The sequence below is a fragment of the Tetrahymena thermophila genome, assembly GCF_000189635.1.
Source record: "Tetrahymena thermophila SB210 genomic scaffold scf_8254571, whole genome shotgun sequence".
NCBI classification, from domain to species: domain Eukaryota; phylum Ciliophora; class Oligohymenophorea; order Hymenostomatida; family Tetrahymenidae; genus Tetrahymena; species Tetrahymena thermophila.
In genome coordinates, this window is record NW_002476342.1 from 40,335 (window position 1) to 56,588 (window position 16,254).

Here is a 16,254-nt window from a genome sequence, read left to right on the forward strand (position 1 = left end):
CTCCACCTTTAGTAAAAATAATTTATTTTTGATTGTGATATATTTAATTATAAAAACTAATTTAAAACAAAAAAGTTCTTTAACTAATTAACTAATTTGATTTATTTTTCTTTCATTTTTTCCATTTTTTTTAATTAACTAATTAATCATATATTTTATCTTTAATATTAAAAAAAGTTTTAATTAAATTGGTGCAATTGGTACGTCAGATTTAAGTTGTGCTTTAGTAAAGTGCATTAATCTCTCAAATTTAACACTTTAGCTTGGGTAAAAGAGTTTATTTGTTTTGAATTGTGATATTTTTAATTATAAAAACAAATTTAAAACAATAAAGCTCTGAAAATTTATTTGATTTATTTTACTTTTTATTGTTTTTGCTTTTTTTTCTTCTTTCTTTATTAATTTAACTCACCATTTTATTTTAAATTTTTGCTTTTATTGTTATTTAAACTTATAATAATTAACAAATTAATTTATTATTTAATATTTAAAAAGTTTCAATTAAATTGGTTAAGAAGGTGCATCATACTTAGGTCCTGCTTTAGCAAAGTGCATTAATCTCTCAAATTTGACTCTTGATATTATGTAAAAAAGTTTATTTTTTTGGATTGTGATATTTATAATTATTAAAACTAATTTAAAATAATAAAGCACATTTAATTTATTCGATTTAATTTTCTTTTGTTATTAATATACTTTGTGTACATTTTTTTTCTTCTATGTTTGTTAATAGAGCTCATTATTTTATTTTTAACTTTTGCTTTTATTATTAATGAATCTTATTATTTCACATTTTTTCCTTTTAATTAACTAATTAAATAAATATTTTTTATGAAATTTTTAAAAAGTTCTGATCAAATTAGTGCAATGGGGGCATCATTCTTAGGTTCTTCTTTAGTAAACTGCACTAACTTGTCAAATTTGAGACTTTAACTTGGGTAAAAAGGATTTATTTGTTTGTTTGTTTTGGATTGTGATATATTTATTTATTAAAACTATAAAGCTCTTTTAATTTATTTTTTTTTTCTTCTTTTTATTATGCTTGCTTTTTTTTCTTGTTTTTTTATTAATTTTACTTTATCATTTTATTTTCAAATTTTGTTTTTATTATTAATTAGTCTTATTTATTATTTCATATTTTTTCTTCATTTTTTCCTTCTAATTAACAATTTTAATGATATATATTTTCTTCAATATTTAAAAAGTTCCAATCAAATTGGTGATGAAGGTACATCTGGTTTAGGTTCTGCTTTAGCAAACTGCACTAACCTCTAAAATTTGACACTTGACCTTTAGTAAAAACAGTTTATTTGCTTTTAATTATAAAACTAATTTAAAACAACAAAGCTCTTATAATTTATTTGATTTATTTTCAATTTTTTTTATTGTGCTTACTTTTTTTTGTTCTTTTTTTGCTAATTTAAATAATCCTTTAATGTTCAACTTTTGCTCTTATTATTAATTAATCTTATTACTTAAAATTTTTTCTTCATTTTTTCCTTCTAATTAACTATTTAATATTTAAAAAGCGGCAATTAAATTGGTAATAAAGGTGTATAAGGCTTAGGTTCTTCTTTAGCAAACTGCACTAAACTATCAAATTTGACACTTGACCTTTAGTAAAAAGAATTAATTTGTTTTTACTTATAAAAACTAATTTAAAACAATAAAGCTCTATAATTTATTTGATTTATTTTTATTTTGCTTGCTTTTTTTTCTTCTTCTTTGTTAATTTAACTTATTATTTTATTTTCAACTTTTTTTTAATTTTAATTAATTAATCTTATTATTTTATATTTTTTCTTCATTTTTTCCTTTTAATAAACTAATTAATTAAATATGTTTTATTTAATATTTAAAAAGTTCTAATCGAATTGGTGACGAAGGTGCAACAGGCTTAGGTTCTGCTTTAGCAAACTGTACTAACCTCTCAAATTTGGCACTAGGCCTTCAGTAAAAAGAGTTTATTTATTTATTTTGGACTGTGAAATATTTATAATAAAGCTCTTATAATTTATTTGATTTCTTTTTCTTTTTGTTGTGCTTGCTTTTTTTAATTATTAGTTTGCTAATTTAACTCATTTTTATTTTCAAATTTTGTTTTTATTGTTAATTAATCTTATATTTTCATTTTTTTTTTTCATTTTTTCCTTTTAATTAACATTTTTTATTCAAAACTTAAAAAGTTTCAATTAAATTGGTGCACTAGGTGCATTAGGCTTAGGTTCTGCTTTAGTAAAGTGCATTAGTCTCTCAAATTTGACACTTTAACTTGAGTAAAAAGATTTTATATATTTGTTTTGATTGTGATATTTTTAATTATAAAAACTAATTTAAGACAATAATGTTCTTTTAATTTATTTTATTGCTTTTTAGATGATTTATGTCTTAATTTTTTTATCCTGCTAATGCTATTGATTTAAGAAATAAACTTTAATTAAAAAATTTATTTTATTTAATATTTATTTAAAATTTACAATAATTTATAATAGCAGTAACAGATAATTAAATTTCAAAGCAAAAACAGAGAGTCTTAAATCAAAAAGATTAGTTTTCTTTGAAATATAATTCTGGTGATAAATAAGTGACAAAAATAAAGGAAGAATAAATATTATATAAATGTTTGAATAATTGAAAACTAATTATAAGTTTTATTATATAATATTTTGAAAGGTCTTTTTAACCTAAAATAAATATAAATAAAATAGATTTTTGTTTTTATATTTATAAATATCATATTTATTTAATTGATAAATAATACTAATAAAAAATTTAAAAATTTTAAAATTAAATTTACTTAAATAAATTAATTCCTCTTAAGTCAGCCCTTAGGTTTCGCCAAAAACGATATAAATTGGAAAATAATTTCTTTTTCGTAACAAGGAAGGTTAAGATCTTAAGCATTTATTTTTTCATTAATATTGTTTTATTTACACTCTAAATTAATAAAATAAATATATCTTTTATTTTAAATTTATTATTTGATTATCTTTTTTAATTTTTTAAATAAACTTTTGCACCTATTTTTCCATTTGAAATTGTGTTAATATATATTTAAAGCATGAAAGAAAAAATTAAACTAAATATTTTGTAATTTTTATTTACCCTTTAAATATTCTTAAACAATATTAATTTAAAATTATTAATACATTTAATTTATATGTATGATATACAAACTTTACATATATTTAATTAAATAGACATAATAAAATATTAGAAATTAATAAGTTCTTTGATCTTTTTTGTTGAAAACTCAAAATTTTAGTAAGTTAAATTAAATGATTAATTAGAAAATATATCATATTATTCAAATATTTTAATATCTATTCATTCTATTTTCATTAGTTTTTATCACCAATTTTTTAATTTTAATACAACTAATCTTTTTGATTGAAGACACTTTACTTTCAGTTATTATTATTGTTATTTATTGATTTCGTTACCACTTTTAATATAAATTAGTATAAATTACTAAAAAATAAAAAAAATAAAATTATATTTTAAATCAATATAAAAACTTAGCAAAATAAAAAAAAGAAAAATAAATCAAATAAAAAGCTAATAAATCAATAAATTAAAAGAGTTTTATGTTAATAAATAATCACAATCTAAAACAAATAAACTGTTTTTACTAAAGATCAAGTGTCAAATTTTAGATATTAGTGCAATTTCCTAAACCAGAACCTAAGCCTAAAGCTCCTTCATTTCCAATTTTATTGAAACTTTTAAAAGATTGAAGAAATATATAGTTAGAAGTAAAAAATGAAGAAAAAGTATGAAATGATAAGTAATGAATTAATTAATAAAATAAAATAAAAGCTGTAAATATAAAAATAAGTTAAATTAAAAAAGAAAGAAAAATTCAAGGAGAAGAAAAAAAAGAAAAGTAAGTCAAATAAAAGACAAATAATTAAATTAAAAGAGTTAGTTTGTTAGATAGTTTTAAATTCATTTTTATATTCAAAAATATCACAATCCACAACAAATAAACTGTTTTTACTGAAGATGAAGTGTCAAATTTGAGAGATTAGTGCACTTTCCTAAACCAGAACCTAAACCTGATGCCCCAATCGCACCAATCTGATTGTAACTTTTTAAATATTGATGAAAATATTAAAATTAATTAGTTAGTTGAAAGGAAAAAATGAAGGAAAAATATAAAATCATAACAAATAAATGAACTAATTATTCATAAAACAAAAGTTGAAAATCAAAAAATGAGTTAAATTAATAAAGAAATAAAAAAACACAATCACAATAAAAAAAGAAAAATAAATCAAATAAAAAGCTATATAAATCAATAAATTTAAAGAGTTATATTATTTAAAATTCATTTTTATTTTAAAAAATATAACAATCCAAAGCAAATAAACTGTTTTTACTGAAGATAAAGTGTCAAATTTGAGAGATTAGTGCACATTACTAAACCAGAAACTAAGCCTGATGCGCCATTATCGCCAATTTAATTTTTACTTTTTAAATATTGAAGAAAAACTATATAGTAATTAGTTTTTTAAAAGGAAAAAATGAAGAAAAACATCAAATAAAAGACATGAATTAATTAATAGTAAAAAAAAAGTTGAAATGAAGAAAATGTGATAAATTAACAAAGGACAAAAACAAAAACAAAAGGAGAATAAAAAAAAGAAAAAAATAAGTTAAATAAAAATTAATAAATAAATTAAAAGAGTTAGTTAGTTAGTATTTTGTTTTCAATTATTTTTTTTTAAATACCACAATCGAAAACAATTAATATGTGTTTACTTAAGATTAAGTGTCAAATTTTAGAGATTGATACAATATGCTAAACCAGAACCTAAATATGATGTACCTTCATCACCAATTTAATTTTCACTTTTTAAGTGTTGAAGAAAAAATATAGTTAATTAATTTGTTTTTAGAAGGAAAAGGAAAAATATGAAATGAATTAATTAATAATAAAAGGAAAAGTTAAAAATGTAAAAATAAGTTAAATTAGCAAAATAAAAGCAAGCAGGATTAAAAATAAATGAAAGAAATCAAATAAATTAAATGATGTATCTTAATTCATTTTTATTTTTAAAAATATCACAATATAAAATAAATAATTTTATTTACCTCAGATGAAGTGTCAAATTTTAGAGATTAGTACAGTGTGCAAAACCAGGACCTAAAAATGATGCATTACCAATTTTATTATTACTTTTTTTAAATAGTGAAGAAAAAATAGAGGTTAATTAGTTAGAAGGAAAAAATGAGGAAAAAATATGAAATAAATTAATTAATAATAATAAGAGAAAAAGTTAAAAATGAAAATATAAGTTAATTTAGCAAAATAATAAAAAGCAAGCAGGATAAAAATAAGAAAATGAAATAAAATAAAAAGTTAATAAATATATTAAAAGAGTTTTTTTGTTTAAAATTCAATTTCATTTTAAAAAATATCACTTTCAAAACAAATAGAATGTTTTTACTCAAGAATAAGTGTCAAATTTGAGAGATTAGTACACTTTGCTAAACAAAAACCTAAGCTCTATGCACCATATTTTCCAATTTTATTGCCACTTTTTAAATATTGAAGAAAAAATAAATAGTTAATTAGATTAATATTTTAATTTCAAAAATATCGGAAAATTACAAAAAGTCTGTATCGTATCAACTCTGATGAATAAAGAGGAAATTAGAAGGATAAAATAAAGAAAATATGAAATAATAAGAAATGAATTTACAAATAATAAAAGTAAAAGTAGAAATTAAAAAATTATCTAAATTAATAAAGAAATTAAGCAAAATCACAAGCACAAAATTAATAAAAAAAAGAAAAATAAATCTAATAAAAAGCTAAAAAGATATTTAGTTTTATTGTTTTAAATTCATTATTATATTCAAAATTATCACAATCCAAAATAAATAAAATGTTTTTACTTGAGATTAAGTTTCAAATTTGAGAGATTAGTGCAGTTTGCTAAACAAGAACCTAAGCCTGATGTACCTTAATCACCAATGCTATTACTCCTTTTTAAATATTAAAGAAAAAATAAAGAGTTAATAGTTAGTTAGAAGGATAAAATGAAGAAAAAATATGAAGAAATAATAAAAATAAAAGCAAAATTTGAAAATAAAAAATGAATTTAAAGAACAAATAAATAAAAAAAAGTCAAAGAAAAATAAAAAGCAAATAAATAAATAATTTAAAGGAGTTATGTTGTTTTAAATTCATTTTTATATTAAAAATTATCACAATAAAAACAAATAAAATGTTTTTACTCTAGATTAAGTTTTAAATTTGAGATATTAACACAGTTTTATAAACCAGAACATAAGCCTAATACCCCTTCATTTTCAATTTTATTATGACTTTTTAAATATGGAAGAAAAATATAGAGCTAATTTGGTAAAAGGAAATAATAAAGAAAGGAAAACAAAAGTTAAAAATGAAAAAAATAAGTTAAATTAACAAAGAAAAAAATAAAACACAAGCAGTAGAAAAAAAGAAAAATAAATCAAATAAAAAGATATTAATAGATTTATTTTATTTTAAAATAATTTTTTATATTAAAAATATATAATAGACTTTAAGGAAACTAAATCACTCAAACTTTTCCCCCAACTTCCCCTTTTTAAACATAATTTTATTTTTAAATAGGAAATATCGGAAAAAAATTTTGACTGAGTTTGTGTTCTTAAAGTCTATTATATCACAACCAAAAATAAATAAACTCTTTTTACTTAAGATTAAGTGTCAATTTTGAGAGTTTAAAGCAGTTTGCTAAACTAGAACCTAAGAGTGATCCATCGTTTGCAATAATGTTACTTATACTTTTTAAATATTAAAGAAAAAAAATAAAGTAATTAGTTAGATAAAGGAGAAAATGAAGTAAAAATATGAATTGAATTAATTCATAATAAAAGTAAAATTTGAAAATTAAAAAAATGAGTTAAATTAAAAAAGAAAAAAAAAATACACATAATCAGAATATAAAAAAATGAAAAATAAATCCAATTAATATTTTATTTTTAAATATTGAAGAAAAAACATAAAGTTAATTTGTTAGTTAGAAAGAAAAAGTGAATAAAAAAATTAATAATTAATAATCAAAACAAGAGTTAAGCCAAACAAGTCAAAAAAATATTGTTATAAACTACAATGAATGAATGTAGATGAAAATATTAGAAAAATAATATTGTAAATAGCTTGTAAATTAAATTTTAAAAAATATTAATGCTAATAATAATATCAATAAATTAAATATACCTCAGATCAATTTTTAGAATCTAATGAGATTAAAGCGAAGAGTTTAAAAACTTTTTTTATTAATAAAACTAAATTTAAACAATATTGATAAAAAAATAAATATTTACTTTTTTTAATTTGTTAAAATATTTTTTCTTTTATTTCATTTATTATTTTTTACAAAAATATCGAATTATAATTTACAGAAATTGAATTAATTATTAATATATTATAGTTTATTTTAAATTTAATTGGGTAAAAACAAAAAATAATTATAACATTAATCAATTATAAATTTTTTTAGTTGATTTTATCAAGAGATATAAATAAAAGTTAGTGCAACATTATTTATTTAATCTTATTATTATTTAAAATTCATACTTAAAAATATAGTAAGAATGAGAGATGAGTATTTATATGTTAAAAAAATCTAGCATTAAAGTACTTCAATTTTAATAAAATAACATCTATTTATTTATTTAGTTTATCTTTCTGTTTTAGTCCAAAATCTATTTACTATTATAAAACAATCTAATAATCAATAAATTGTAATAATTCATTTATATTTAGAATGAAGAGAGGAAGTTTTAAATGAAGCATTTATTAAATAAAAAATATCATAATTGTTATTATATTATAAATAATCTATAAAATACTGTAGTTCTCTAATTATTAAAACCAACTCTATCCCATCACCTAAATTTAATAATATTTTTATTGATATCACAAATCATGAATGATATGATGGTTTGTGATATTTCAAATGCAGTAACAGCTATATATATATATAATATTTAATATTATACTTTAAAATATGTGAAGTTGTTGCATGAGGGTGGATGGGTGTAGGAAGACTAAAATTTTTATAAATTTTAATAATAATTATTCATTGTGCCCTTGTTTTAAAACAGTTAAATTTTTTAAATGTATAGTAACAGATTTTAACTTTAAAATAATATTATTATTTGCATGAATTTATATATGATAATTTTGTATTTAATCTTTAAAAAAACAAATATATTAAATTCAATAGTTTGAAAAAATACTAACAATAAAAACATAAATATCAAAAGTTAAACATCGCACTATGTTGCTTTACACTATTAATTGTATAAATTTGATTTTTTGAATATTCACTCAATTCACTTTATAAATCAAATAAATTTTAAGATTATTTTTAACTTGCCTTTAGATCATTTGAGTCTTTGATTTCTTCATCTATAAAATTAAATTTTAAACTTTTATCCTATTCATTTTTAGTGTGCTATTTTGTTTAGTTTTCATGACAAAGAGCTTTTTGATAATTCTAAAGCATATTATAAATAGATTGTCTTTTATTTCTAACTGTGCTTTTTTCATTTACATGTAAGATATTACTTAAAATATAACTCTGTTTTTTTGCATTGGTTATACTTCTTTTTCTTTACATTATTTATGTTTGATCAGCTAATTTTTAATATAAAATATAAATAAATAAATAAATAAATAAAATATTTAAAGGCTATTGATTTGTTAATTACCTTATAAACACATTTAATCTCCTTCTTTAAGATGATCTTGAAATTTACTTATTTCCGAATTAATTTTGTTTAATTTTATATTTTTAATGCTTGCACTAGCTTTTTTCCATAATTTTAGTGTTTTAAGTTTGTTATACTTTTTTTAAACAATTTAATTTTTTAAATATTTTGGGAGACAGTTCTTCAGACAATTTCTAAGATGCTTAAATAAAGTATTTTTTTGCTGGTTTAAATTGATTTTAAATATTATAAAAATTAGTGAAATAACATAGCCAAAATAGAAAATAATGATTATTGTTTCTATAAAAGGTAATTAGTATATCTAATAGATTTGATAAATAAATATGTTAAAAATTAAAGTAAAGCAGGAGATTGTTTCGTAGTAGTTTAGTTGATTGTTATAGAATGGCTTAAAAACGAGTAGCAACTAAGTATAAATGATTATTATAATAAGTGGACAAATTGAAGAAACTTCTTACTGTTATTAAAGCAATACTGATGTTAGGATTATAGATATTTTAAAATAAATCCTAACAAACTCCCAAAAGTAATAATTTTATTTAAATTCTAGGAAGAAGTATCCGTATTTTGATTTAATAATAAAATAATTTAAACTGTTTCTATTTTTGTATACTTTAGAGTCTTTTAAGAATAGAATCAATAGGATTAAAGGAAATAGTATCCAAAAGGCCATGATAGGTATTATATAAATTTAATTAAATAGCTAAAAATCTTAGTCATCACAAAAAAGCTCTAAGCTTGGGCTAAGATAACTTTTGCTGCCTATTTATCTGCATTAAAAGGTAGAAATGAAGTAATTAAGCACATCAAATTAAAAGAAAAAGAATGTGATATGAGTAATTATGTAATTGAAACCAATTTTAATTTAGATTTTCTTAATTCTTTTGATGATATTCAAAACTATTAACTAAGTTAAATAAAATAGAAACGGAATTGTTAAATACAACATGCTAGTCAATTTTATGTAAATTGAATTGTCGTTTTTATTTTAACTTAAATTTAAGTAATGATAAAAGCATTCACTGCTAGCTGATAGTTTTTGAGCAGGAGTACCAAAGAACTCAAATATATAGGTGACCATTTACGGAATTATGCTGACTTTGAAAGAGTAGACAATTGAAGAAATTTGAATAAAATTAAGTAAAATTTTCATGATAAAAACTGATTCATCTTAAATACAGCTTTTAGAATAAGGTAATAATTTCATCATTCTTAAATAATTTCCATGAGCATTCGCTATGCAGTTTTTCATAAGCATCAAAATATTTGCTAAAATGTAAGAAAAAATAAAAATTGCAATTAAAAAAATGTACACAAATTCCATATTAGATTCGCTGCATTTTTGGCATTTATATTTTTAAATTGAATTTGCATAATATCCATTTTTCCAAACCTTTCCAAATATATCGCAAGTCTCGCATAGAGGGCCTAAATATCCTTGAATACATCCATTTAAGCTGTCTTTATCTTATGAATTGCAGATGTTTGGATACTCTTGATTACATTAAAGAATTAAATCTGTCTCTTCATTTTCTCTCCAAAATCCATTAGATAGGACAAGTTTGTTAGAATAGCACTTACTTACACCAAAAGGACATTTCTTACATTTTAAGCTATCTGTTTCTTATAAATTATTGAGTATTGGTTGCTGTAGAGAATAAGTACCTTCGATACATTATTCACACTAGATTATGTTATCTGATATTTGCAAAAATACTTCTCCAGGTAAGCAATTTCTAAATTTAATTTACATGTTGACATTTTTAACAATTTGCTGCTATGTCAATTTAATCTTCAAACTCTAAGAACTAACTACGATATTTGGCTAGGCAGCTAAAATTATATTGTCAAATACAAAAGAAAATGACTCAATATAAAATTATTTATAAGTTATTATTGACTGTCCTCTGATATCGACTCTCCCACTTGTATCAAACAATTCAAAAACATAAAACTACAGCTCATTCATAATACTTTCAGGATAGTTGTTTGATTAAATTTAATTTAAATTTATAGCAACAATTTTGTTTTCATTATCGTAAAGTCTGATTGATAAATATAAATTTCCTCCACTTTATTAATCAGTTATGTAAAGAATATTACTTAGTTCTTTTTCGAAAAGGTTTGCTTAAAAAATTTCTTTTTATTAATTATTAAGGATGCTAAGCTTAATAGGATAAGTTCCTATATTATTACCATAAATTTTTCCAATATTATCTTAAAAAGTAGCTTAAATTAAACCATAAGCATTCAGATTTAATAAATTATTTTAAGATGAGATAATCCTTATAGCACCTCCTATCAAAGCTGTATTTTTAAGAAATTATGACTTGGAATCAATATTAATTATTTAAACATCCTCAAATAGCAAACTTCCACCATTTCCAAAAACTTCATTTTGAATAAATTATGTTGAGTTGATTGAAATGTTTTTTATGTCCTTGAAATAGAACGAAGCACCATCTGTTCCTTTATTTAGCTAGAAATTTGATTAGTTAATATTTATTTAGGTTGAGTCTTTTATTAAGATATTTCCTTCATTTTATTAAAACTAAATACTGCTTAAAATTATGTTTGTATTTGAAATTAAAAATAGGTTTTACTGTTTTTTCAATTCATAAGTGATAGGAAACTAATTTTTAGAAACAAAAGCATTTTATAAAATAAATGAATCATCAAATAAATTTCTGATATAATTTTGACTGCTGTAAGTCTTATTAGATCTGATAATTGTTAATTCTTTATTTTAAGTTGAAATTAAATTATTTATGAGAGTCTATTGAATTCCTAGCAATTCTAAAATAATTGATTAGTTTAATTAAGATATTTTTTGTGCTGTATTTTAACAATTCTTAATAATTATTGTCTCCAATTTTAGATTTTAAATGTCCATCAACTGTATTAAAATTCCATTAAAGAAGCTGTTGGAAATATATAAATTTTTAATAATCAATGTTCCTATTTATTGAGCTATTATTAAAGCAAAATTATCATCAAACTAAAACATATTATCAATATTTATTTTGTCAATTAAAACATAAGAGATATTTTTAAATACAAATAATCCTAATTGAGTTTGTTAACCAATATTGCTATCAAGCAATCTTTATGAAGAACTTAAATTTAGATTCATGAATTTCATATCAACTAATTACACTGAATTAGTTGAGTTAAATAATAATTATGATCCATAAGAAATGCTTTAATTGCTTATCTGCAAAGATTAAAAATTTATATTTTAAGTTTTCTAATTAAATTAAATTAATTATTATCCCTGCTAAAAATGCAGATTAAGATCAATTAGATTGACATCTTAATTAATATTTAAGAAACTATTCTAGCTCAAAACAAGATTAGAATTCGTAGAATTAACAGATTAAAATATAAATTATGTTTAATTATTTGATTGAAAATTAGAGAAATTTATTTCTTAATCTATTGAAATCTTAATTATTTAATTTAAGTTATTAGGAATATTTGCTTAGGATATTTAATCGAGCTAGTTTTGGGTAAGAGCATTGTTTTAATAACGAATTTCCTAAATGCAATTAGACTAATTACTATTATAATTTGCTATTTAATCACTGATTTATCCTAGACTTAATAGGTATTCATATATTCCTGTTGAAGTTATAGCTAAAATTTAGTAAATTTGATTATTTATCACATTATTCAGTGAGATTATTTCTGGAAATGACAATTATTTAAAGTGGACTGATTAAATTTAATTTTACGTATTAATTAAAATTATTTCAATTCCATTTTGGTATGAGATAGCAAAGCATTTTTCATTTATGCTTAGAAATTATTTCATTGAAAAACTCAAACTAGATTTTCTGAATCTGCCAATATAACTTAAATTTGTAATATTATAGAAATTTAATTAAAATTTACATCCGAGTACGAGATAGCTTTCAGTGTTATATAATTGTTTCCAGTATAGCTCTGGAAATGATAAATATTTGATTAGATTGTTATTAATTAAATTAAATACTGCTAATTTCTTCTCTTCTGCTATACTCAGATAATATCTTTGATACTTATAATCAATATCAAACAATATTAAGTTAGAGCCTTTACTCTAATTCTAACTCTAGTTTATGCTTTGAGCTTTCTGGTTGAATATTTATGAATTTGTTGCTTTCATGCTATTTATGTCTACTTGTATGATATTTCCTTGTGACATTATTAGAACTAGCTAGCTATTATCTTTTTAAATAAATTAAACAACAATATTTGATGGTTAGTAAATTCCAATTATTTAGCTCTACTTTTAATTAATATTGTATTAAAATACTTCACCAGAAACCAATGAGACCAAAAGAATATTCTGTTTTTGATTTTGATTGTCTAAATATGTAAAGTTAAAAGTAGTAACTATCAAATAATTTTAATTAAATTGATATGTAAAAAACTATTTCTAATTAACGAAATCGTAATCTATGAATTGATTATTTTGAGTTAAGAAAATTGCAATGTTTTCTCCTACTAAAAGGAACTGCTTAATTTTATAAGATAGAGTATAAGAAATATTATTGATATTAGGGATCAAGCTGATAGTTTATCCTATTATAATATCTACTTAAGAGGAAAATACAACAAGATTAATTACTTAATTGAACTACACAAATTTTTTCATGTCAATTACTTAATCTTAGAATCGTTATATAAAAACCATTTTTTACTGGTCATAAAGAAATAGATTATAGCTGTTATCACAAACAAGTATGGAATTCAAGAAACTATTTGCTTAGCTCTAAATTAAAATATAAAACTACTTTTCTGTACGGTCAACTGTTTAATAAACTTTGGTCAGTATATTATAACTTTATCTCCAAATATATTAACCATTATGGATGAAAATTTCATTCATATCAAAATCTAAGAAATAATCAATTGGAGGTGCTGTTTGTTACAATTATAACTCACTGATTCCAATTATATTTTAATTAGAGACAGTTGAGCCTAATGTAACAATTTAGCTATTACCATATGTATCTACATAAAAAATCATGTTGTTTTCTTAGTCATATTTTGCACCTAATGAATTTCCTATTCCATTATATTTATACGGCTATGTAATACTTCCTTAAGATTATAGAGTATTTAAGCTAAAAAATTTTAATTAGCCAGTAGTTATTTCATTTGTTTGGTAAGCAATCAAGTTTATTTAAGGGAAATAAAAACCTTTTCTTAGCTAGCCAATGCTGGGAATAATATTTTTAACGATCTACAAAGTTTATCTTGATATAATCATCGCAGCTAATTTAAATAAAAATTATTTTTAAATAAAAAAACTAAATTTTAAATTTAAACTCATAATTCTAATAATACCATAAATACTTCTAAAAAATTAAACTTCTAATTTGTATAAATAGTTAAATAGTACAAAAAATAAAAAATTTTAGTAAAATAAAAAAAATTTTTGAAAAATTGATATTTATTTACCTGATGGAGTATATGCTAATAAGTAACTAGAACAGATATCAAATTAAAATATAGGTTAATTCGAGCCATTAATACTTGATAAATAATTACCTTAAAAGTTGTAAATTTCAATTTAATTTTCATAAGCAAAAATATATTGCAATTTTTGGTCAATTTAAAGATTAAAATTCATTAAAGTCAATGTTTATATTAAAATACTTGCTTAGACTTTATATTATTATAGTTTATCATAGATTGAAATGGAATTAGTATTTAATTTACATACCACAAATTATTCCATAAAAAAGCAGATCTCATAATTAAAATGACCAGCAGGTGATAAAATATTCATATTGCTTAAATCTAAATTAAATTCAACTAGAATTTTTCCATATGCAAGAATCTTAGAATATGTTTCGTCTATCCAACAGCCTTAAACTTAATTCAACGAATTAGAAATTTAACTCTATTTGATTGTGTAATTCAGATTATTTATTTGATCTTTTACAATTATTTATTACCTGTTAAAAGACAAAAATATGCCAAGATTATCTGAAATATAAAGATCAACTATGTTTTCAAAGCTATCTGGGTTGGTAGAAATTTTAAGATCAAAGTTAATTTATCCAATCAATTCGTTAGAAAAAAGATTAAAAATTTATATAGAAGAAATTTTGATGACGTAGTAACTTCCTAATTTAAAACTTCTTTTGATAAACTGGATAGTGTCTTAGCTATACATTTTTTGTATAGAATAAACTTTTTAAATCGGATAATCTTAATTTAGTGGGCTAACACCCAAGTATCCACTTGCTGCACCTACGTAACTAATTGTGTTTTAAATGTTTATTATTTCTGAGGTAATAGTCTCACCTATAATATAATTTTGATTACCTCTAAGTTAAATTCCACTTTATTTATACCATTTTATTTACTGTGTTAGAGAATAACTATAAGCTAAAACATCATTGAATAAGAATATTTCTTAACTATTATCATCTGTAATTTTTCTCACAATAGAAAACTTAATTGATACTACAGTGTAAGTTATTGGTCTTTAAATGACTCCATTCTAAGTTATTTCTAAGAACCCAAATTAGCATGGATATGCTAGATTTGACTGACTTGAATAAAATAATGTAAAAAATATATCAGGTTCATACATTTTAACATCTACTAGAATTCCGTACTATTAAACATTCTACAATATAATCTAAAAATTATTATTTATAATACTCATTTAATTTCTTTAATCCATCACCATCAAAATCTCTATTTTTAAATTAAATAAAATAATTTTTTTAAAATAATAAAAAGTGTTTTTAAAAATAAGAAATGAACTTTTAAATGGTTGAAGAATTAATTGAAAGCTTTTAAAGAATTTCAAATAAATTTTTAAAACATTTTAGATTTACAATTGAAAATATGAAAGTAATTTTTTCAGCTGTTTAAATGAGCAAATAAATAATGATTAAATGGTATTAATTAATTAAATTAATTACGCTGATTGGGATAATTAAAGAGGAACATCTTAGAGTAATTGAATTGCAACTAATAGGTATTTGGTGTCTGATTAATTGATAGTGAAGAATTATTGAATATATATGATCTAATAATATTTTAGTTATCAACTGTGAATATAGTGTCTTAGTTAGAAACTTTCGCAATTAGTATATTGCTGTTAAAACTAGTAGCATAAATTTATTGATAATTAAGATTGTAAATTGCTATGGTTTAGTTAAAAAACAAATAGATAAAGTTATTTGATAAATTGATTTAAGTGTATTGCTATAGATTTACAAATATCTCAATCAATTAAAAAGTATTATAAATATTTTAAATTAAAATATAATTATTAAATTAGGCAAGCAAGATTTGAGATTAAAATATCTACACATCTATGCATGCTAATCCGCCAGATTAAAACTAATTTAAGTATTTGGGATTCATTTAGTCTACTGTTTACCAAACCGCAATCTTTCCTTATTAATCGCATGTTACTAAAATATTTCCATCATCCGATAATGCAACTTTATGAATGGTATTTCGGTTTTAGTAGGAAACTGCTTTGAA

At 20.7% G+C, this 16,254-nt stretch overlaps 5 protein-coding genes across 5 annotated transcripts in view; 3 read left to right on the plus strand and 2 right to left on the minus strand. All coding sequences in view use genetic code 6, as the record gives it.

The window, feature by feature from the left end:
* TTHERM_000796721 (kinase domain protein) overlaps positions 1-2,604 on the plus strand; it is an 11,966-nt gene extending 9,362 nt beyond the window's left edge. The window contains exons 23-30 of the mRNA XM_012798658.1: positions 178-267; positions 496-585; positions 849-938; positions 1,206-1,295; positions 1,530-1,619; positions 1,864-1,953; positions 2,187-2,276; positions 2,493-2,604. Of these exons, the coding sequence (XP_012654112.1) occupies positions 178-267; positions 496-585; positions 849-938; positions 1,206-1,295; positions 1,530-1,619; positions 1,864-1,953; positions 2,187-2,276; positions 2,493-2,577 (715 nt within the window). The 3' untranslated portion in view covers positions 2,578-2,604. The remainder of the gene's footprint in view (positions 1-177; positions 268-495; positions 586-848; positions 939-1,205; positions 1,296-1,529; positions 1,620-1,863; positions 1,954-2,186; positions 2,277-2,492) is intronic.
* A 747-nt stretch (positions 2,605-3,351) lies between these two features.
* Positions 3,352-4,167, minus strand: TTHERM_000796732 (hypothetical protein; the record flags this gene model as incomplete). Its single annotated transcript, XM_012798659.1, has 3 exons — positions 3,352-3,445; positions 3,633-3,722; positions 4,001-4,167. The coding sequence occupies 3 exons, from the start codon at positions 4,165-4,167 to the stop codon at positions 3,352-3,354; spliced, it is 351 nt and encodes a 116-aa protein (XP_012654113.1).
* A 1,347-nt stretch (positions 4,168-5,514) lies between these two features.
* On the plus strand, positions 5,515-6,108 carry TTHERM_000796743 (hypothetical protein; the record flags this gene model as incomplete). The annotated part of the gene is made up of 1 exon (XM_012798660.1): positions 5,515-6,108. One exon carries the CDS (start codon positions 5,515-5,517, stop codon positions 6,106-6,108), a length of 594 nt encoding a protein of 197 aa, XP_012654114.1.
* Positions 6,109-7,618: 1,510 nt separating this feature from the next.
* On the plus strand, positions 7,619-8,251 carry TTHERM_000796754 (transmembrane protein, putative; the record flags this gene model as incomplete). Its single annotated transcript, XM_012798661.1, has 1 exon — positions 7,619-8,251. The coding sequence occupies one exon, from the start codon at positions 7,619-7,621 to the stop codon at positions 8,249-8,251; it is 633 nt and encodes a 210-aa protein (XP_012654115.1).
* Positions 8,252-8,279: 28 nt separating this feature from the next.
* Positions 8,280-15,445, minus strand: TTHERM_00797770 (transmembrane protein, putative; the record flags this gene model as incomplete). Its single annotated transcript, XM_001020363.2, has 2 exons — positions 8,280-8,659; positions 8,734-15,445. The coding sequence occupies 2 exons, from the start codon at positions 15,443-15,445 to the stop codon at positions 8,280-8,282; spliced, it is 7,092 nt and encodes a 2,363-aa protein (XP_001020363.2).
* Between the last annotated feature and the right edge of the window lie 809 nt (positions 15,446-16,254).